Consider the following 23,499-nt stretch of genomic DNA (forward strand, 5'->3'; position numbering starts at 1 on the left):
CAAATACTACCCAAGCATAGAGTCATATCTAATAGTGAGTTTTGTTTTAGGGTGTGCAAGTGTCAATCCAAAGAGATATTCTGCCTACCACATAGTTCAACAATGTAGTCTATGAACTTCATTACCGGCGCAACTCAACAAGTGGCTAATCAAATCAAATAGCATGTTTGTCCACTCATTTATAATAATGTGCAGACCACTTAACCAACTCGTTCTCAATCAAAAACTCTTTTCTCCAAGAGATACTATCACATTCAGCTACTCTCCATCACTGAGACCAACTTCCAGTCCTATTAAAAGTGTTGAGATTGAGTAATTGAGATCTGACCCACTAAGTGGCCAGCATAGTGGGTCAGACCTCAAATAATGACGAGACAGAGTATATGAATGAGATAGAGAATCAGATGAACTGGTGCAGCAATAATAATCTCTCCCTCAATGTCAACAAAATAAAGGAGATTGTCATCGACTTCAGGAAGCATAAAGGAGAACGTGCCCATCTACATCAACGGGGACCAAGTAGAAAGGGTCGAGAGCTTCAGGTTTTTAGGTGTCCTGATCACCAACAACCTGTCCAGGTCCCCCCATGGTGACATTAGTTAAGAAAGCCCATCAACACCTCTATTTTCTCAGAAGACTAAGGAAATTTGGCATGTCAGCTACGACTCTCTCCAACTTTTATAGATGCACCATAAAATCACTCTTTCTGATTGTTTCATAGCTTGGCCCAAGACTGCAAGGAACTACAAAAGGTCGTGAATGTTGCCCAAGCCATCACACAAGCCAGCCTCCCATCCACTGACTCTGTCTACACTTTTTGCTGCCTCGGCAAAGCAGCAAGCATAATTAAGGATCCTACACACCCTGGACATTCCCTCTTCCACCTTTTTCCTGAGGGAAAAAGACACAAAGGTCTGAGGTTACGTACCAACCGATTCAAGAACAGCTTCTTCCCACAGCTGTCAGACTTTTGAATGGACCTACCTTGCATTAAGTTCATCCTTCACTACATCCTAGCTATGACTGCACTCTCTTGTTTCCTTCTCTATGTTTTGTCTGTATAGCGTGCAAGAAACAATACTTTTCACTGTATACTAATACATGTGGTAATAATAAATCAAATCAAACGCCCCTCTCCAAAATCTATTGTGTTTTTTTTAAATTGCATTGCTGGGTTGTGGGTTTTTTTTCCTTTTGTGCTTTCCATAGAGGGTCCTAGGCACAAGGGCTGTTGGGAAGTGAGTGAGGGAGTATAAAAACAAGGCCACAGTAGATAGCAGGCAGCGTCGGGAGCGGGCAGCAGAGGGAGGTGGGTGCTGAGTGAGTACTGCAAGGGCTTTGGTTCACAGGGCTCAGGCAAGACAGAGTTAGGCAAGGTGAGCTACTTGTCAAGTTTTTCAAAGTGTGTCCATAGGTCAGAGGGTAGTCAAATAAATGGCAGGGACCATGGGGAGACATGTCAACTGTGTAAGGTGCAATATGTGGGAGTTCCTGTAGACACAGCATCTCTGGAGAGTCCACATCTGCACCAAATGTCTGGAGTTGCAGCGTTTTGAGGGCCCGGGTTAGGCAACTGGAGTTGAGGCTGGAGGATTTATTTTTAGTGAGGGAAAATGAGGCGCTAATGAATAGGAACCACGTTCAAGAGGGGATCTCAGAGTCAAGGAGGGGGGATGAGTGGGTTACAGTTAGGAAGGGGAAAAAGAAGAGGAGTAATGTTCCAAAGGCTACCCCAGGGGTAGTATCTCAAGATAGCAGGGGTAAGGCACCAACTGAGGTGGAAAGGGCACGAGAGGAAGAGGAAAATACCTCAGAGGGAAGGAAGGGGGCTGAATGTGAGACAGTGGTGGGGGACGGGAGGGTTAGAGGAATTGATAGGCTGTTCTGTGGGCAAAAGCAGGACTCCAGGATGGTGGTCTGCCTCCCTGGAGCTGGGGTACAGGATGTGTCGGAGAGGGTAGAGGGAATCTTGAAGGGCCAAGGGACCCAGGCAGATGTAATTATACATGTAGGAGAGAAGGATATAAGAAGGAAGAGTAGGGGGAAATACATAAGAACATAAGAAATAGGAGCAGGAGTAGGCCATCTAGCCCTTCGAGCCTGCCCCGCCATTCAATAAGATCATGGCTGATCTGTCGTGGCTCAGTTCCACTTTCCCACCCTCTCCCCATAACCCTTAATCCCCTCGCTTATCAAAAACCCATCAACCCGCGTCTTAAAAATATTTAGCGAGGCAGCCTCCACCACCTCAACAGGCAGAGAATTCGAGAGATTCACCACCCTTTGAGTGAAGAAGTTCCTCCTCAACTCTGTTCTAAACCGCCCCCCCTTTATCTTGAGGCTGTGCCCCCTAGTCCTACTGTCCTTTCTGAGCGGGAAGAGTCTCTCCACCTCTATCCTATCCATCCCATTCAACATCTTATATGTCTCAATGAGATCTCCCCTCATTCTTCTAAACTCTAACGAGTACAAGCCTAGTTTATTCAGCCTCTCCTCATAGCTCAACCCCCTCAACTCCAGCATCAGCCTAGTAAACCTCCTCTGCACTCCCTCCAAGGCCAAAATATCCTTGGCATAGGTGCGGCGACCAAAACTGCACACAGTACTCCAGCTGTGGCCTCACCAATGCCCTATACAGCTGCAGCAAGACCTCCCTACTTTTATATTCAATCCCCCTCGCTATGAAGGCCAGCATCCCATTAGCCTTCCTGCACCTGCAAGCTGGGTTTTTGCGAATCATGCACAAGGACCCCAAGGTCCCTCTGCACCGTCGCCTGCTGCAGTTTTTCGCCACGTAAGTAATAGTCCTTCCTACCATTATTCCTACCAAAGTGGACCACCTCGCACTTGCCAACATTAAATTCCATTTGCCAGTTCCTGGCCCATTCGCCCAGCCTATCTAGATCCTTCTGCAGACTCTCCACACCCTCCGCGCAATTTGCCGTTCCACCAATCTTGGTGTCATCAGCAAATTTCAACACCATACCCTCGGTTCCCTCCTCCAGATCATCTATATGAATGGTAAATAGCTGAGGCCCCAGCACCGACCCCTGGGGCACTCCACTAGTCACCAACTGCCAATCCGAATAGCACCCATTGACCCCCACTCTCTGCCTCCTATTTGACAGCCAATCCTCTATCCACGCTAACACACTACCCCCAACTCCATGCCCCCTTACCTTCTGCAATAACCTCTTGTGAGGTACCTTGTCAAACGCCTTCTGAAAATCAAGACAGACCACATCCACCAGCTCTCCTCTATCCACCGCCCTAGACACATCCTCATAGAACTCCAATAAATTTGTCAGACACGACTTCCCCTTAACAAAACCGTGCTGCGTCTGCTCCATCAAGCAATTCCCCTCAAGATGCCTCGCTATTTCCTCCTTGATGACGGATTCTAACATTTTACCTACAACAGACATTAAACTAACCGGCCTATAATTCCCTGCCTTTTGCCTGGCACCCTTCTTAAACAACGGCGTAACATTAGCCGTTTTCCAATCTTCCGGCACTTCCCCGGAATCCAGCGACGTTTGGAAAATAACCACCAAGGCATCCACTATCACCTCCGCCATTTCTTTCAGAACCCTTGGATGCATTCCATCCGGTCCTGGGGACTTGTCCACAATCAGTCCCTCCAGTCTGTCGAGCACCGCCTCTCTAGTAACAATAACGTCATCGAGACCCTCCTGTCCTACCACCTTTCCATCGCTAAAACCCGGCAAATTATTCACGTCCTCCTCCGTGAAGACCGAAACAAAAAAGTTATTCAAGGCCTCAGCCATTTCCCCATCCCCTACCACTAAGTCCCCCCTCTCATCCTCTAAGGGTCCAACGTTCACCCTAGCCAGCCTCTTCCTTTTTATATATGTATAAAAACTCTTGCTATCTTGTATACGTACGCAGTTCAGGGAGTTAGGGGCCAGGCTGAAGTGTAGGGCCTCCAGGGTGGCAATCTCTGGGCTGCTGCCAGTGCCCAGCAATAGCAGGGATAAGAATAATGAGATCCTGCAGCTGAATGCATGGCTGAGGGATTGGTGCAGGACAGAGGGTTTTAGTTTTGTTGACCATTGGGAAGTCTATGCAAAGGAAGGGCACTTCTATAAGAGGGATAGGGAACACTTAAATGGGAAGGGGACACATATTTTAGCTGGGAGGTTGGCTGGAGTGTTTAGGCAGGGTTTAAACTAGTATGGGGGCGGGGGGGTGGTGGGGAGGAGAGAGACAGCTCAGGCACTGGGAGTGAGTTGGAGGTCAGGGTAAGTCTAGTTGGTAGGAAAATCCCCCAGGAGAAGGAGGATCCGAGAGGGCCTGAGGGTCTTAGGTGCATCTGTTTTAATGCGAGGAGTGTGACGGGAAAGTCGGATGAACTTAGGGCCTTGATGTTCGTGAGGAATTTAGATGTGGTGACAGAGACGGAGACGTGGTTAAAGGAGGGGCAGGACTGGCAGCTAAATGTTCCAGGGTGTAAGTGTTTTAGGCGTGATAGGGGAGGGTTGAAAACAGGAGGGGGAGTGGCACTCTTAGTTAGGGAGCAGATCACAGCGGTACAAAGAGAGGATAACATGGAGGGGTTGGAAATTGAGTCTCTGTGGGTGGAGTTGAGGAATAGGAAGGGGGCCATTACTATGCTAGGGGTGTACTATAGGCCGCCCAATAACCCACGGGCAGTGGAAGAGAGTATATGTAGGGACATTTTGGATAAGTGTAGGAAGAATAGGGTTGTTGTACTGGGAGATTTTAATCTCCCTGGGGCGGATTGGAAGGTGCCTAGAGCTGGGGGGTCTGATGGGGAGAAATTCCTAAGATGTGTATTGGAAGGATCCTTCCAACAGTATGTAGATAGCCCGACTAGAGAGGGGGCAATACGGGATTTAGTTCTGGGAAATGAGCCGGGTCAGGTGGTTGAGGTTGCGGTAGGCGAACATGTGGCTAATAGTGACCACAACTCCGTCTACTTTAGGGTACGAATGGAAAAAGATGAGAGCTGTCCTAAGGGGAGGGTGCTAAATTGGGGGAAGGCTAGAAACAGCTGGATTAGGCAGGAGCTTAGGGATACAGACTGGGATAGGCTGTTGGAAGGCAAGACCACGTTAGGCATGTGGGAGTCTTTCAAGGGAAAATTGCAAAGGGTGCAGGAAAGGCATGTGCCGGTTAGGAGAAAGGATGGGAAAGGTAGGATTAGGGAACCGTGGATTACGAGAGATATAGAAGACCTGGTTAGGAAGAAACGAGAGGCGTATGTCAGGTCTAAGCAGCTGGGAACGGAGAGAGCGTTGGAGGAATACAGAGAGAGTAGGAGGGATCTCAAAAGGGGAGTTAGGAGAGCAAAGAGGGGGCATGAGATGGCTTTGGCAGGTAGGGTTAAGGAGAATCCAAAGGCGTTTTACTCCTATCTTAAGAACAAAAGGGTGGTTAGAGGTAAAATCGGTCCTCTCAGGGACAGATGTGGAGAATTGTGCTTAGAGGCAGAGGGAATGGGGGAGATCCTGAATGAATACTTTGCGCGGTATTCACAAAGGAGAGGGGCTTAATGTCTGGTACGGTCATTGAGGGAGCGGCAGACCAATTGAAAGATCTATCGATTACGAGGGAAGAAGTGTTAGGGCTTTTAGAGGGCATTAAAACCGATAAATCTCCAGGGCCTGATTGCATTTATCCTAGGCTGCTTAGAGTGGTGAGGGCTGAGATTGCTGGGCCTCTGACGCAAATCTTTGTCTCTTCTTTGGACACAGGTGAGGTCCCAGAGGACTGGAGGATAGCAAATGTGGTACCGTTGTTTAAAAAGAGTAGGAGGGATAGCCCGGGTAACTATAGGCCGGTGAGCTTAACGTCAGTGGTAGGTAAGTTGATGGAGAGGATTCTTAGGGATAGGATGTACGCGCACTTGGAGCGTTGCGATCTGATTAAGGATACGCAGCATGGCTTTGTCAAGGGGAAGTCTTGCCTTACGAATCTGGTAGAATTCTTTGAGGAGGTGACAAAAACGGTTGACGAAGGACGAGCCGTTGATGTCGTCTATATGGATTTCAGTAAGGCGTTTGACAAAGTCCCTCATGGTAGGTTGGCACAGAAGATTAAAGCTCATGGGATATGTGGTCAGGTATCTAGATGGGTAGAGAACTGGCTTACAAAGGAGTCAGAGAGTAGTAGTGGAGGGGTCTTTTTCCAGCTGGAGGTCTGTCGCTAGTGGTGTGCCGCAGGGACTGGGACCTCTTCTCTTTGTAGTCTATGTAAATGATTTGGAAGAGGGAGTAGGTGGTGTGATCAGCAAATTTGCTGATGACACCAAGATGGCTGGATTGGCAGGCAGTGAGGAGCAGTGTCTGGCAATACAGCGGGATATTGCTAGGCTGGTTGACTGGGCAGATACGTGGCAAATGGAGTTTAATTCAGATAAATGTGAGGTGATGCATTTTGGCCGGAAAAATGTAGGGGGAAGTTATATGATAAAGGGTAAGCCCGTAAGGAGTATAGAATTGCAACGAGATCTGGGGGTGCTAGTGCACAAGTCTTTGAAGGTGGCAGTGCAAGTGGAGAGTGTGGTGAAGAAAGCCTATGGTATGTTAGCCTTTATAGGAAGGGGTGTAGAATATAAGAGCTGGAGTCAGATGTTGCAGTTGTACAGAATGTTGGTGAGGCCACATTTGGAGTACTGTGTACAGTTCTGGTCGCCTTACTACCGGAAGGACGTGGAGACTCTGGAGAGAGTGCAGAGGAGGTTTACCTGGATGTTGCCTGGAATGGAAGGACTGGGGTATGAGGAAAGATTGAAGAAATTGGGGCTCTTTTCCCTTGAAAGACGCCGACTGAGGGGGGATCTAATAGAGGTATATAAGATTATGAAGGGTATAGATAGAGTAAACAGAGGTAAGCTATTTCCTATAATAGAGACACGTAGGACAAGGGGCCATGGACTTAAGGTGAGGGGGGGAGAGGCACAACACAGATATTAGAGGGAGGTTTTTCACACAGAGGGTAGCGGGGGTATGGAATGCTCTGCCAAGTAAGGTGGTGGAGGCAAACACACTAGAGTCCTTTAAGAGATACTTAGACAGGCACATGACTGAGTTGGAGATGGGTGGATATAGGAGGTCCTTTTAAATAAGGCTCATTAGCATTGGGGCATCCCTGGTAATGTAAATGGGTATAGCATGATAATAATGTTTTTTCTCTTTTCATTCACAGGTTTTAAGTCGGTCCACCTCGTGTCCAATGAGGGGCATACACGTGATGGGTCGTACTGGGGCTGCTCTTGGTTGTTCGAGATTGGCCTAGTGCTTCATGTCGTTAGTGTGTGCCTAAACTGGACAAGATACCGGGCAAGACGACAGCTCAGTGACTATCGCTGATTGCTGTGCAGACACATGGATTTGGGCCGGTGTCTGTGGGAGTTTGCACATTCTCCCCGTGCTTGCGTGGGTTTTCTCCGGGTGCTCTGGTTTCCTCCCACACCCCAAAGATGTGATGTTAGGCTGATTGGCAGGAATAAATTGTCCCTAAATCAGTTTCCCTCAATCTGGATGGCCATAAAACATTAGACAGGAGTCGTGGGTAGAGGGGTGGACTGGTGGTGTTGAGATGGCAGCGTGGGCTCGTTGGGCCTGTTTCCCAGGCTGATTTTGTTCTTTGCTCTTTATTTGTTTCTAGAACTCCAAGATCTTTCTTACATGCCAGAACTACACTGCCAACATTAGAACTAGCTCAAAGCAACATGCCATTCTGACCCCGAAGCCCCTACCCAGCCCCTAAATAAAACAAGGGCCCAACAGCAATTTGCAACTCTTGTCACAACTCAGAACCCTAGCCCCCCCACCCCACCCCCACCAAAAGTAAATCACACCACTTTGATCCCAGAGCCCCCCCTCCTGCATCACAGGCCCTCTTCCCAACGGTCCTTGCACCAACCTGACACTGTGATCTAACATTCCAGATCTAATTATCCACATTATCAAATCACAAATCATTGCACTCTCAGGTTCGTTAAGTATAAAAAAAAATGAGACAAACTAGCAGGTCCATTTTTATACTCTGTTATAATGAAACAAGGGAATAAATTTGTGTTATATTTATATTACAATGGCTCATTTTATAAGCGATTAAGACAGCAAGGAATAGACAAGTTTCAAATGTAGATTAGGTAAACATGGAAAAATAAAAATGAGTAACAAACACACTGAAAGTCACTAACCGGCTCGTTCTGTTTTTCTTTCTCCAGCTTTTCAAGTTCCTCTCCCAAACTCCTGTTTTCTGCAGTGACAGCTTCAAACTGAGCTTCATCCACCCCAAAATGCTGCTCTGCAATGCATGATGTTGGTATTTTTCAATAAATCCTGATTTTTTTTAAATTAGGAGTCTCAATTATTGTTAGTTAAAGTCCCATTTCAAAGCTATAATTACAAAAAATGTATCGTATTTTCATTTTCAAGAATGCCAGCCAAACTATAACAAGTATATTACTCCTGCACTCAAATAAAAGGATTGCATTAAGAATCACAGAATCCCTACATTACACAAGGAGGCCATGGGGCCCATTGAGTCTGTACCGATCACAATCCCACCCTGGATTAACCCCCGCCAATCCCCATGGCACTAAGGGTCAATTTAGTATGGCCAATCAACCTAATCTGCACATCTTTGGACTTGTGGAGGAAACCAGAGCACCCGGAGGAAGTCCATGCAGATAGAGAGAATGTGCAAACTCCACAGACAGTGACCCGTGGCCGGAATTGAACCTGGGACCCTTGCGCTGTGAGGCAGCAGTGTTAACCACTGTGCCGCCTACATGTCGGAACATTTCAAAGAATCAATCAAGATTAAAGGATATTTGTGTCGAAAAATATTTATACTTTTATGTTGAAAGGTAAAAGCTCTTCCCTTTAAAATGTACACATATGCTATTTGTCTATTGGTTACATCGAGTTTGGAAAAACTTGGTTTGTTCTTACTGGAACAATGGAGGTTGAGGGGTGATCTGATAGAAGTGTATAAGATTATGAGGGGCATAGACAGAATGGATAGTCAGAAGCTTTTTCCCAGGTTGGAAGTGTCAGTTGCCAGGGGGCACAGGTTTAAAGTGTGAGGGGCAAAGTTTAAAGGAGATGCACGAGGCAGGCTTTTTTTTAAAAAGAGGGTGGTGGGTGCCTGGAACTTGCTGCCGGGGAGGTAGTGGAAGCAGATACGATAGTGACCTTTAAGGGCCGCCTTGACAAATACATAAATAGGATGGGAATAGAGGAATATGGTCCTCAGAAGGGTGGGCGGTTTTAGTTCAGTTGGGCAGCATGGTTGTCGCAGGCTTGGAGAACCGAAGGGCCTGTTCCTGTGCTGTAATTTTCTTTGTTCTTTTGTTGTCTATAAAATGTGGCAAAAATTGTAAAAGGTTACTGAAGAGATACTATGCAGGCATTTCTAGGCAAACCAGTACTCTCATTAGCTTCTGGTAAACATGTTTCCATTTCCTTTAAAAATATACCTTTCATTTTGAAAGCACCAGGTCAACGGCCTCGCAAAAAATCTGCTTAAAGTTGTTTCAATCTGATCAGGAAGAGGTGCAGAACTAGGGAGTATAGCATGGAACTTCAAAAGGGCATAGACAAGTTAACGAAATTGCAGACAGCTAGCAGGTGAGGTTCAATGCAAAGAAATGTGGTATAGTGAATTTTGGTAGGAGGAACATGAGGGGACAAAACAAACTAAAGGGTTCAAATGGGTGCATGTGTGTGTGAATCATTGAAGGTGGCAGGGCAAGTTGAGTGCGGTTAATAAAGCACACAGTATTCTAGGCCTTAATAGGGGAACAGAGTAAAAAGCAAGAGGGTTATTTTGAACTTGCATAAGACACTTGTTCGGCTTCAGCTGGGGTGCTGCATCCAGTTCTGGCTGCCACACGAAGGCATTCAAGGAAGCGCAGAAGGGTTTCACGAAAATAGTTCCAGAGCAAAGGAACTGGTTGTGAAGATAGACTGGAGAAGTAAGGACAGTTCCCCTTAGAGAAAAGGCTGAGAAGAGAGTACCAACAGAGGTTTAAAAGTCACCGAGAGTCTGGGCAGAGTGAATAGGAAGAAACTGTACCCACTCATGGAATAAGCTAGAATAGAAGGGCACAGGCTTACAATGTGATTTAAATCACACTTAAAGCACAGATTTCCAGACAAAGCAGGGACTTACTTGCATTTCTTTAAATTTAGGTCAATGCTCACAATGTGGTATCCTCTACAACGGGAAGGTAAAGCGCAGATTGGGTGACTATTTTGTGGAACACCTTTGCTTAGTCCACAAGTATCATCATCATCCAGTTGCTTGCCATTTCACTTCACCACCTTGCTCTCATGCTCACACTTCTGTCCTGTTACAATGCAAGAAGTCTCACAATACCAGGTTAAAATCCAACAGGTTTATTTGGTAGAACAAGCCACTAGCTTTCAAAGCACTGCTCTTTCATCAGGCAAGTGGGAGTTCTGTTCACAAACAGGGCATATGAAGAAACAAACTCAATTTACAAAATAATGGTTGGAATGTAAATCTTTACAGGTAATCAAATTTTAAAGGTACAGACAATGTGAGTGGAGAGCGGGTTAAGCACAGATTAAAAAGACGTGTATTGTCTCCAGCCAGGACAGTTAGTGAGATTTTGCAAGCCCATGCAAGTCATGGGGGTTACAGATAGTGTGACATGAACCAAAGATCCCAGTTGAAACCCTCCTAACGTGTGCGAAACTTGGCTATCCATTTCTGCTCAGAGATTCTACATTGTCATGTATTGCGAAGACCACCCATTCCAACCATTATTTTGTAAATTGAGTTTGTGTCTTTATATGCCCTGTTTGTGAACAGAACTCCCACTCACCTGACGAAGGAACAAAGAACAAGAACAAAGAACAGTACAGCACAGGAACAGGCCCTTCGGCCCTCCAAGCCTGTGCCGCTCATTGGTCCAACTAGACTATTTGTTTGTATCCCTCCATTCTCAGTCTGCTCATGTGACTATCCAAGTAAGTCTCAAAAGGAGCAGCGCTCTGAAAGCTTGTGGCTTGTGCTACCAAATAAACCTGCTGGACTTTAACCTGGTGTTGAGACTTCTTACTATGCTCATCCCAGTCCAATGCTGGCATTTCCACATCACTGTTACAATGTTCCAGTGAAGCCAAATGCAAACTAGTGGAACAGCTCATCTTTCAATTAGACACTTTACAGCCTCTGACTCAACACTGAAGTTCAACAACTTCAGATTATGAACTCCATCACCATTTGGAATTACCCAGTAAACCCCCCATTGCTACTCTATATTGTTCTCGTGTTTTTGCTTTCAGATGCTTTTTGTGCTGGGCAGCACAGTGGTTAGCACTGCTGCCTCACAGCGCCAGAGACCATGGATCAATTCCCAGTTTGGGTCACTGTCTCTGTGTGGAGTTTGTACATTCTCCCTGTGTTTGCGTGGGTTTCCTCCAGATGCTCCGGTTTCCTTCCACAGTCCAAAGGTGTGCGGGTTAGGTTGATTGGCCATGCTAAATTGCCCCTTAGTGTCAGGGGGACTAGCTAAGGTAAACGCATGGGGGTTATGGGGATAGGGCACGGGTGGGATTGTGGTTGGTGTAGATTTGTTGAGCTGAATGGCCTCCTCCTGCACTGTAGGATTCTATGAGATAGCACTGACTCTTTTTTCTGCTATTAACACATTCTGCTACTTTGTTTTCACTCAACACTGGTGTGAGGGACTAAGATCTCACTTTATATATATTTTTATTGAAAAATATATGTTCATTGCTATCTCTAAAATTTAAAACTGGATGAAGGTTTAAAATGGCTGAATCTATGTCTGCCTGTGACTCTCAAACAAAAGCTACCTCCAGTTTGTGGAACCAGTAAAATTGCTTTGCGGCTAGAACCATAGAATCTTTATAGTGGAAGAGGTTATTCAGCCCACTGAATCTGCACCAATTCTCCGAAAGAGCATCCCACCCAGGCGTCCCACAACGTCTTGCATCTGTACCTTTGCCCATAAGACTGGTTCATTTCTGAATGCCTACGTCGTTGTGGGAAGTCAAAACCACTGGAGAAGTGAATTATACCATTATACCAGGGACCTGGATTCAATTCTGGCCTCGGGTCACCGTGCAAAAATTCTTGCCATATCTGTGTGTTTCCTCTGGGTGCTCTGGTTTTCTCCTACACTCCAAAGATGCGCGGGTTAGCTGGATTTGCCATGCTACGTTGCCACTAAGTATCGGGGGATTAGCATGTTAAATATGTGGGGTCACAGGGATAGGGCCTGGGTCAGATTGTTGTTAGTACAGGCTAGAATTGGCCAAATAGCCTCCTTCTGCAGTGTAGGGATGCCATGATTTTTGGCCTGCTGATCTCAGTGAAGAAATACCGCATTGCACTTTGATTCTGCATTCAGGAACCCACATGAAACAATATTTCTTTTCTCTGTGTTGTCTGAACTGTAAACTTCCTATCCTTTACCCTCTTTTACTGTATTAACCACAGGAGGCTATGTTGCCACCCATCTCCTGAGCTCTGAGTGTGTGTAAACAATAAGTTCATTCTATCTCAAGTTTGCTGTGGGGTTATTAATTTAAAAAAAAATTGGATCACAGCAAAACTGAGGAATTGGAAAATACTTATAATGGGGAAGCAAATACGGACGGGTGACGAGAGGAAAAGTTAGTGCTCTTTAAATTAGCCTCCCTCCTACCTGTAAAAGCTGACCTTTATTGTTCTGCTACTAACGCATACTCTAGACCACAGCTTTTTTTTTTAAATAGTACCGCTCCCTTTGTCTTGTGTTCCATAACATTTGCCTCTTAATCTGTCCTGCCTGCCAACCCATCCCTGAACTTCTGTATTGCTCGATCTGCCCTCTTTTCAACAGCATAAAACTCATCATTTTGTCCCTCTCTTCAGTCCTCAAGCATCTTTTTGAATAATTGTTTCTCTCTACAGATGCTGTCAGATCTGAGTTTACCACTCTTTGCTGTTTTTATTACAGATCTAAAGGAGCGAAAGCCAAATGAGAAAAACTATTTTCACACACAGTGTGGTTAAGGTCTGGAATTCATTGCATGATAATGGAGACAGGTCCAATAAAGCATTCAAATGGGAATTAGATTATTCAAAAGGAAAAATGTGCAGTGTTATGGAGAAAAGGAAGGAGAATGGCACTCAGTGGATGTTTCCAAGAGCTGGTGCAGAAACAGTGCCAGACATCATCTTTCTGTACTGCAACAACTCTGTCAATTCCACATAGGTATCAGATGCAAACTTCTGGATCCATTCTTCCAGTTGGTGCACTTTGCAGACAAGGATGGAACAAGTTGTTTGAAAATCACCAAGTCATACTCACTCAGCAAAGTCAAGTTCTCCAAATTCAAGTCTTCATAGTCGTCTATGCCAGAAAGGTAACGTGAATAACACTTACTCGTGTAGTCAATGAAGAGCTAGAAAACAAGTAAATAAGAGTTACAAATACATTTCAATCTCTTTGGAAAATATTCACTACAGAAAAGTGAAAGAGTAAGAAAAACACAAAATTCCTCATTAATCCTCCAGAACAAAGTATTTTAACAACTCATATCTAATGCCTTTGATGTAATCAACTGACACAAGAAACATCACTGCAGCATTTGGCATAAAATTTGGCACTGAACCACATAAGGAAACATTTAGATCAGAGACCAAAAGCATAGCCCAAGAGATGGGCCTTAAGGAGGGTTTTGAAAGAGGAAAATACGAATGAAATTCCAAAGATCAGAGTCCAGGCAGCTGAAGGTGAAGCAATTAAAGTTGGGATGTTCAAGAGGCCTGCATTCAACGAGTGTTGATTTTGAAGGGCCATAGAGCTTAAAGAGATGGGTAGCTGTTAGAGGACAAGAATGAGAACTTTAAAATCAAGACTTTGCTTGACCCAGTAGAATGGGTTAATTTCAGATTATTACTCGGAAAAGGGATTGAGCAAGTAGCTAAAAGTTCAGAACTGGGACCGAAAAAGTGGTTTAAATCTTCCCAGTATCTAACTGGCAGAAATTTCTATTGATCCAACGTTGGGCATCAATGAGCAGTGTGACAATTTAAATATAGTGGAGTCATCAAGAGAAGGTAGTGCTGGGTGTTGTCAGCTGTGAAAAGCTGGTTTTCCATCTTATTCTTTCAAATCTGCATCCTTTGGAATTAAGGAAATAGAAATGAGGGCTATACAGAAGGAACAGCCAGGGCAAGAGAAAGTAAGAATTTTATTGGGACCTACGACATAATAGATGGAGGTGAAGGTGTGGGTGAGCAAGTGGAAATATAGTGGAAAATACAGGATCAAAGGCGAGACAATATAAGTAAATTGCATGTTAAGTTGATTTAAGTAAAAAGTCTGACAACACCAGGTTTTAGTCCAACCGAATCGGTTGGACTAAAACCTGGTGTTGTCAGACTTTTTACTGTGTTCACCCCAGTCCAACGCCGGCACATCCACATCATGACAAGTTGTTTTAAGCCATATGGTAAAGTACAAAACAAAAAGATTGTTTCTTTGATAGTAGGTTTATTGATTGCCTGCAGCATTATAGATCTATGCCTTGCAGAAAAATTCTGAAGAAGGGCATCTATCTCCACTTAGAGAGGCAAGGCTCGATCAGGGATAGTCAGCACGGCTTCATCAGAGGGAGGTCATGCCTAACAAATTTGATTGAATTTTTTGAGGTGGTGACCAAGTGTGTAGATGAGGCTAGTGCAGTTGATATCGTCTATATGGATTTCAGCAGAGGCTTTGACAAGGTCCCACATGGGAGACTTGTAAAGAAGGTAAATGCACATGGAATACAGGATAATTTGATAAAGTGGATTCAAAATTGGCTCAGTTTTATGAGTCATAAGAACATAAGAAATAGGAGCAGGAGTAGGCCAACTAGCCCTTCGAGCCTGCCCTGCCATTCAATAAGATCATGGCTGATCTGTCGTGGCTCAGTTCCACATTCCCGCCCTCTCCCCATAACCCTTAATCCCCTCTCTTATCAAAAACCCATCAACCCGCGTCTTAAAAATATTTAGCGAGGTAGCCTCCACCACTTCAACAGGCAGAGAATTCCAGAGATTCACCACCCTTTGAGTGAAGAAGTTCCTCCTCAACTCCGTTCTAAACCGCCCCCTAGTCTACTATCCTTTCTGAGCGGGAAGAGTCTCTCCACCTCTATCCTATCCATCCCATTCATCATCTTATACGTCTCAATGAGATCTCCCCTCATTCTTCTAAACTCTAACGAGTACAAGCCTAATTTATTCAGCCTCTCCTCATAGCTCAACCCCCTCAACTCCGGCATCAGCCTAGTAAACCTCCTCTGCACTCCCTCCAAGGCCAAAATATCCTTGCGTAAGTACGGCGCCCAAAACTGCACACAGTACTCCAGCTGCGGCCTCACCAATGCCCTATACAGCTGCAGCAAGACCTCCCTACTTTTATATTCAATCCCCCTCGCGATGAAGGCCAGCATCCCATTCGCCTTCCTGACCACCTGCTGCACCTGCAAGCTGGGTTTTTGCGACTCATGCACAAGGACCCCGAGGTCCCTCTGCACCGTCGCCTGCTGCAGTTTTTCTCCACGCAAGTAATAATCCTTCCTACCATTATTCCTACCAAAGTGGACCACCTCGCACTTGCCAACATTAAATTCCGTTTGCCATTTCCTGGCCCATTCGTCCAGCCTATCTGGATCCTTCTGAAGACTCTCCCCACCCTCCGCACAATTCGCCTGTCCACCAATTTTGGTGTCATCAGCAAATTTTGACACCATACACTCGGTTCCCTCCTCCAGATCATCTATATAAATGGTAAATAGCTGAGGCCCCAGCACCGACCCCTGGGGCACTCCACTAGTCACCATCTGCCAATCCGAATAGCACCCATTGACCCCCACTCTCTGCCTCCTATTTGACAACCAATCCTCTATCCACACTAACACCCTACCCCCAACTCCATGCCCCCTGACCTTCTGCAATAACCTCTTGAGGTACCTTGTCAAACGCCTTCTTAAAATCAAGACAGACCACATCCACTGGCGAGTCAGAGGGTGATGACAGAAGGCTGCTTTAGTGACTAGAAGCCAGTGTTCAGTGGCATATCACAGGGATCTGTGCTGAGTCCCCTATTATTCGTCATTTAAATAAGTGACATAGCTGACTATGTAGGGGGGTAGGATTAGTAAGTTTGCAGATGACAAAGATTTGTTGGTTGGTTAACAGTGAAGCTGACTGCCTTGGGCTACAAGAAGATATAGACGGAATGGTCAAATGGGCAGATAAGTGGCAAATAGAATTTAACCCTGAAAAGCGAGGTGATACACTTTGGGAGGGATAATTCGACAAGGAAGTATTCAATGGACAGCATGACACTGTTATGTGGAACAAAGGGACCATGATGTGTTTGTCCATAGATCTGTGAAGGCAGATAGGCATGTTAGTAGGATGATGAAAAAGGCATATGTGACACTTGCCTTTATCAATAGAGACATAGATTATAAGTCTGTGGGAGTTTGCGCATTCTCCCCGTGCTTGCGTGGGTTTTCTCCGGGTGCTCCGGTTTCCTTCCACACCCCAAAGATGTGCTGTTAGGCTGATTGGCAGGAATAAATTGTCCCTAAATTAGTTTCCCTCAATCTGGATGGCCATAAAACATTAGACAGGGGTCGTGGGTCGAGAGGTGGACTGGTGGTGTTGAGATGGCGGCGTGGGCTCGTTGGGCCTGTTTCCTGGGCTGATTTTTTTTTGTTCTTTGTATCAGGTAGACAACGTTGGCTGAGTGGCAAGAGTATTTACCGTGTACCTGGTGGATGGTATTCTCACGTGTGATGATGGTATCCATGTCGATGATCCGGCATGTCTTGCAGAGGTTGCTGTGGCAGGGCTGTGTGGTGTTGTGGTCACTGTTCTCCTGAAGGCTGGGTAGTTTGCTGCGAACAATGGTCTGTTTGAGGTTGCGTCGTTGTCTGAAGGCAAGAAGTGGGGGTGTGGGGATGGCCCTGGCGAGATATTCGTCTTCATCGATGATATGCTGAAGACTCCGGAGAAGATGTCGTAGCTTCTCCGCTCTGGGGAAGTACTGGACGACGAAGGGCGCTCGACTCATAGATCGACAGTTCCGACGCGCCATAGCAAAAAACCGCACCAATCTCCTCAGAAGACAAACACGGGACACAGTGGACAGAGTACCGTTCGTCATCTAGTACTTCCCCCGGAGCGGAGAAGCTACGACATCTTCTCCGGAGTCTTCAACATTTCATCGATGAAGACGAATATCTCGTTAGGGCCATCCCCACACCCCCACTTCTTGCCTTCAGACAACCACGCAACCTCGAACAGACCATTGTTCGCAGCAAACTACCCAGCCTTCAGGAGAACAGTGACCACAATACCACACAACCTTGCCACAGCAACCTCTGCAAGACGTGCTGGATCATCGACATGGATACCATCATCACACGTGAGAATACCATCCACCAGGTACACGGTAAATACTCTTGCAACTGGGCCAACATTGTCTACCTGATGCATTGCAAGAAAGGATGTCCCGAAGCATGGTACACTGGGGAGACCATGCAGACTCTACGACAACGAATGAATGAACGTCGCTCGACAATCACCAGGCAAGACTGTTCCCTTCCTGTTGGCGAACACTTCAGTGGTCACAGGCATTCAGCCTCTGACCTTCGGGTACGCATTCTCCAAGGCGGCCTTCATGACACACGACAGCGCAGAGTCACTGAGCAGAGACTGATAGCCAAGTTCCGCACACATGAGGACGGTCTCAACAGGGATCTTGGGTTCATGTCGCACTATCTGTAATCCCCGTGACTTGCCTGGGTTTGCAAAACCTCACTTACTGTACTGTCTGGAGACAGTGCACATCTCTTTAACCTGTGATCAGTGCTCCTTCCACACACATTGTCAGCCACTTTAGGACTTGAACAGCAGGTTAGGTGTAAAGATTCGCATTCTAATCAGTAATCTGTAAACCATCTGTGCTTTATATGCTCTGTCTGAGGCCAGAACTCTCCATTCACCTGAAGAAGAGGGAAACCCCTCGAAAGCCAGTGAGTTTACTATCAAATAAATCGGTTGGACTTAAACCTGGTGTTGTCAGACTTTTTACTGTGTTTACCCCAGTCCAACGCCGGCATATCCACATCAGTTTCTAGTCAAAACAGAGTCATAGAACATAGAGCATAACAGCACAGTACAGGCCCTTCAGCCCTCGATGTTGCGCCGACCAGTGGAACGAAACTAATGACCCTCTAACCTAAACTGTTCCAATGTTATCCATATGCCTATCCACTGACCATTTGAACGTCCTTAAAGTTGGCGAGTCCACGACTGCTGCAGTCAGGGCATTCCACGCCCTTACTACCCTCTAAGTAAAGAACCTACCTCTGACATCCATCCTATAATTATTACCCCTCAATTTAAAGCTATGTCCCCTCGTGTTAGCCATCACCATCCAAGGGAAAAGGCTCTCACTGTCCACCCTGTCCAATCCTCTGATCATCTTGTATGCCTCAATTAGGTCACCTCTTAACCTTCTTCTTTCTAATGAAAATAACCTCAAGTCCCTCAGCCTTTCTTCATAAGGCCTTCCCACCATACCAGGCAACATCCTGGTAAACCTCCTCTGCACCCTTTCCAATGCTTCCACATCTTTCTTAAAATGCGGCGACCAGAACTGTACGCAGTATTCCAAGTGCAGCCGCACCAGAGTTTTGCACAGTTATAACATGATCTCACGGCTCCGAAATTCAATCCCTCTGCCAATAAAAGCTAACCCACCATACACCTTCTTAACAACCTCATCAACCTGGGTGCCAACTTTCAGGGATCTATGCACATGTACACCGAGATCTCTCTGCTCGTCAACACTACCAAGAGTCCTTCCATTAGCCCTATATCCTTTAATCCTGTTACTCTTTCCAAAGTGAATCACCTCACACTTTTCCGCATTAAATGCCATTTGCCACCTCTCAGCCCAGCTGTGCAGCTTATCTATGTCTCTCTGCAAACTGTAACATCCATCCTCACTGTCTACAACTCTTACGACTTTAATGTCGTCCGCAAATTTACTAACCCATCCTTCTACACCCTCATTAGGTCATTTATAAAAATGACCAACAGCAGTGGCCCCAAAACAGATCCTTGAGGTACAGCACTAGTAACTGAACTCCAGGTTGAATATTTCCCATCAACCACCACCCCCTGTCTTCTATCAGCTAGCCAATGCCTGATCCAAACTGCTAAATCACCCTCAATCCCACACATCCGTATTTTCTACAGTAGCCTACCATGGGGAACCTCATTAAACGCTTTGCTAAAATCCATATACACCACGTCAACTGCTTTATCCTTATCCATCTCTTTGGTCACCTTCTCAAAGAACTCAACAAGGTTTGTGAGGTACGACCTACCCTTCACAAAACCCTGTTGACTATCCCTAATCAAATTATTTCTCTCTAGATGATTACAAATCATCTTACAATTCTTTCCAAAACTTTGCTCACAACAGAAGTAAGGCTCACCGGTCTATAATTCCCAGGATGGTCTCTACTCCCCTTCTTGAACAAGGGGACATTTGCTATCCTCCAGTCTTCCGGCACTATACCTGTAGCCAATGACGACATGAAGATCAAAGCCAAAGACTCTGCAGTCTCCTCCCTAGCCTCCCACAGAATCCTAGGATAAATCTCATCCGGCCCAGGGGACTTATTTATTTTCATACGCTCAAGAATTGCTAACACCTCCTCCTTACGTACCTCAATCCCGTCTAGTCTGAAAGCCTGTATCTCAGTAGTCTCCTCGGCTACATTGTCAGTATTCACGCAGGAAAGTCAAAAAATATCCATTCAGTGCCTCTCCTATCTCTTCAGGCTCCATGCACAACTTCCTACTACTGACCCTGACTGGCCCTAATCAATCTTTTATTCCTGACATACCTATAGAAAGCTTTAGGGTTCTCCTTGATCCTACCTGCCAAAGTCTTCTCATGTCCTCTTCTAGCTCTTCTTAACTCTCTTTAGAGTCAGAAAGACATTAATGACACAGCTAATAAGAGTTACGGTAGGGGTCTTAGTGGGAATTGACAAGGACTAGTGATAACATGCTGGTGTCCCTCGAAGCATCATTCACTTGTCAGGTAGTGGTAAAATGCTCAGTCATTGGATCGATAAGCAATGTATGTCTGTGCTCCATTGTTGTTTGCAATGAACAAACTTATCAAAATGGAGTATAATCAGGGACAACTTCATGTCCTGTACAGCAAGTTGATTTGACCACATTCCTTAGAGGTTCAGTTAACTTCACTAACAAGGCCATAAAATACTAATGGCTTTAGTAGGTCCGCTTTATCAATTGAAACAGCCACATGTGAGACTGTTTAATGAAACTGCTTTGTGAAGTTGCTACCAAACTAGAGACATTAGATAAAGATGTCTGACCAAGAAAAAGATTGAGGTAAGGGGCTTCATGACAACGCTGGAGGGTGATATATTGGGTGTCTCACGCAGAACTGTGATCACACAACACAGGTATGTTCAGTATTTCAATCTATTGGACCAATACGCAATGTATCTCATTTGTAAGCCTTTGAATTAGATTGTGTCCAGCTGACTGTGAGCTGTAGAATTGTATAAACCATGATGATTTTCTCTGTCCAGTGGAATGGTGGTTTGACCCTTTGCCTCAAGCACGCTCCCCTTGCTGGCAAGTCAAATAAAGACAATGTGTCGGTTAAGTATCTTGTGTTAAAGTCAAACTCAGAAGTTGAGATTTCAACAATATGGGCCACTTGCTTTAATCAAACGTGGCATAGCGTACAAGAGCAAGGAGGTAGTGTTGGAGTTGTACAGAATGTTGGTTAAGCCACAGCTGGAGTGCATAAGAACATAAGAAATAGGAGCAGGAGTAGGCCATCCAGCCCTTCGAGCCTGCCCCGCCATTCAATAAGACCATCCAAATAGCACCCGTTGACCCTCACTCTCTGCCTCCTATTTGACAACCAATCCTCTATCCACGCTAACACCCTACCCCCAACTCCATGTCCCTCGACATGTTCTAGACATCTCACTATAGGAAGATTGTGATTGCACAGAGGAAATTCACCAGAATGTTACCTGGGATGGAGCATTTGAACTATAAAGGAGAGACTAGATAGGCTTGGATTGCTTCCTTTAGAGCATAGAAGGACATGATTGAAGTGTATCAGATTATGAGTATGGATGGGGTGACTAGAAATCAGCTGTTCCCCTTGGTTGAGGGGTCAATCGCAAGGGGGTGTAGATTTAGGGTGAGGGGCAGGAGATTCAGAGGGGATTTAGAAAACATTTTTTCACTCGAGGGTGGTGGGAATCTGGAATGCACTGCCTGGGAAGGTAGTGGAGGCTGGAAACCTTACAAACTTTAAAAAGTATTTGGATAAGCACTTGAACAGCATAAAATTTAAGGATATGGAACAAGTGCTGGAAAACGGGAATTGTGCAACATTAGTATTATTGCCTCAATGAGCCAAAGGGCTTTCTCTGTGCTTTACAACTGTAATGGCTCGGCATTTCACAACATTCAAGACTATGGGCTAAGTGCTGGTAAATGGGATTAGATAGGTAAGTCAGGTGTTCCTCATGTGTTGGTGCAGGCTTGATGGGCCAAAGGGCACCTTCTGCATTGTGCGATTCTGAGACTCTTAGATCACCCCTCAGCATTTAATTTTCAAAAGAAAAAAAAGGAACCCAGTCTACCAATCCTTTCTTGATGTGAGAGACTAGCAGCTAATATAAAAGGGAATCCATTAGTTTTCATCAGCATACAAATAGTAAAAAGATTCTGTGCAGCTCATGGTGAAAAAGAGGAGGTAATTCAGATACTTGAATGGTTTAAAATTGACAAGGTTTTGGTATTGGTTAAGTTGCCTGTATTTAAGAGTTGATCAATACAGGATTGGACGCGATGCATTCAAGGTAGTTGGATCAGGTAGAAGTAGAAATTGTAGAGGCACCGGGCACGATTTTCCAGTCTTTTGTTTAGATTCAGGGGTGGTGCCGAGAACTGTAAAATTGCAAATGTTTGACACTTTTTTGGAACAAGGGTTTAAAAGTGAGCCCAGTAACTACAGGCCAGTCTGGTTAACTTCATTGGAAACCTTCTAGCAGCAGTCAAAATTGTCTCAAAATTAATTATCACTTGGGAATTGTGGGCTAATTAAGGCAAACAGATACAGATTTGTCATGTTTAGCTAACGTGCTGGTTTTTTTTGATGAGGTAGTACTTCTGATGTGGTGTAGAAGGGCTTCCAAAATTGCCCCACAACAGACTTGTGGGCAATGTTATACATCATTGAACAGAAGTGACTATAGCAACATCTACATGAAATTGGCTGAGGATCAGGAAATAGCAAGTAGTGATGCATTGAAGTTTTTGCGCTGCAAGACAGTTTGACATTTTGGCTCAGCTACTTTGTGGTAGTGAATTCCACACATTCACCACCCTCAGTTTGCAAGACAGACATTCTGCAAGACAGAATATCCCCAGGAGATTGTGTCTTTCTGATACACATTAATGACACGATTTTAAAATTTGCAGACTATACAAAACTTGGAAGCATTGTGAACTGAGAGAAGGGCAACACAATTTCAAAAGCACAGACCCGTTGGAACAGGCAAGCAAATGGCATATTAAATTTAATACAGAGAAGTATGAAGATATTCATTTTGATAGGAAGTATGTGAAGAAACAATATAAAAGTGCAGGAGCAAAAACCTGGATATGTACGTAAGTTATTGAAGTTGGCACGTTGAGAACAGTTAACAAACCATAAAGTTTCTTGGGCTTTATAAATAGAGGCCTGGAGTATCAAAGCAGGGAAATTTTATGAAAACTATAGAGAATATTGATTTGTTCAGCCTCAAGGAGTCCTGTTCTGGGTGCCTCACATTAAGGAAGATGAAGGCATGAGAGATCATGCAGACAAGAGAATGGTCTGTAGAACCTATCTGCCCGTCTTTTGACACTAGACCTTTTCTAACAAATAACGTGTGGCCTTGGTTATTCCTTCCTTGTATTATTTTAAAACATATGAAATCCAACTGAGGCAAGCGGTTTAATTCTCAGTTTGATTAGTTTATTGAATACACCCCTCTTAATCTTAGCTGTACTTACCTCACTGCTTATCGCACAGTTCAATGCCACATATCTCTCTTGTATCACGCTGGTAAATACCAAAATTATTTCCCATCTTCCTATCTTTACATATGGTATTATCCTTTCTCTCTCTTAATAGTCCTATTCCCATCACATTCCTCCATTTTTAATGCTGTGCCATAAAATACGTAGTTCATCTTTGCTTCCTAATTATTTTTATGATTTATCTTATCTTTGTATTCTCTCTTATCATGCATCCCTCTGCTGTCTATGTATTTAATGGAAATCTCTTTTTTTAATCCTCAGTTGTTCTAAGTCTGTTCTCATCTATGGAGT

At 44.9% G+C, this 23,499-nt stretch overlaps 1 protein-coding gene across 1 annotated transcript in view; it reads right to left on the bottom strand.

Annotated features, from left to right (window-relative positions):
• ndc80 (NDC80 kinetochore complex component) overlaps positions 1-23,499 on the bottom strand; it is a 103,985-nt gene that overhangs the window by 46,301 nt on the left and 34,185 nt on the right. Inside the window, exons 8-9 of the mRNA XM_080212611.1 lie at positions 13,352-13,445; positions 8,195-8,301 (exon numbers count right to left, since the gene is read on the bottom strand). Coding sequence (XP_080068737.1) covers positions 8,195-8,301; positions 13,352-13,445 — 201 coding nt within the window. The remainder of the gene's footprint in view (positions 1-8,194; positions 8,302-13,351; positions 13,446-23,499) is intronic.

Source organism: Carcharhinus amblyrhynchos, chromosome 26, assembly GCF_965287045.1.
Source record: "Carcharhinus amblyrhynchos chromosome 26, sCarAmb.v2.hapA, whole genome shotgun sequence".
In the NCBI taxonomy this organism is placed as follows: Eukaryota; Metazoa; Chordata; class Chondrichthyes; order Carcharhiniformes; family Carcharhinidae; genus Carcharhinus; species Carcharhinus amblyrhynchos.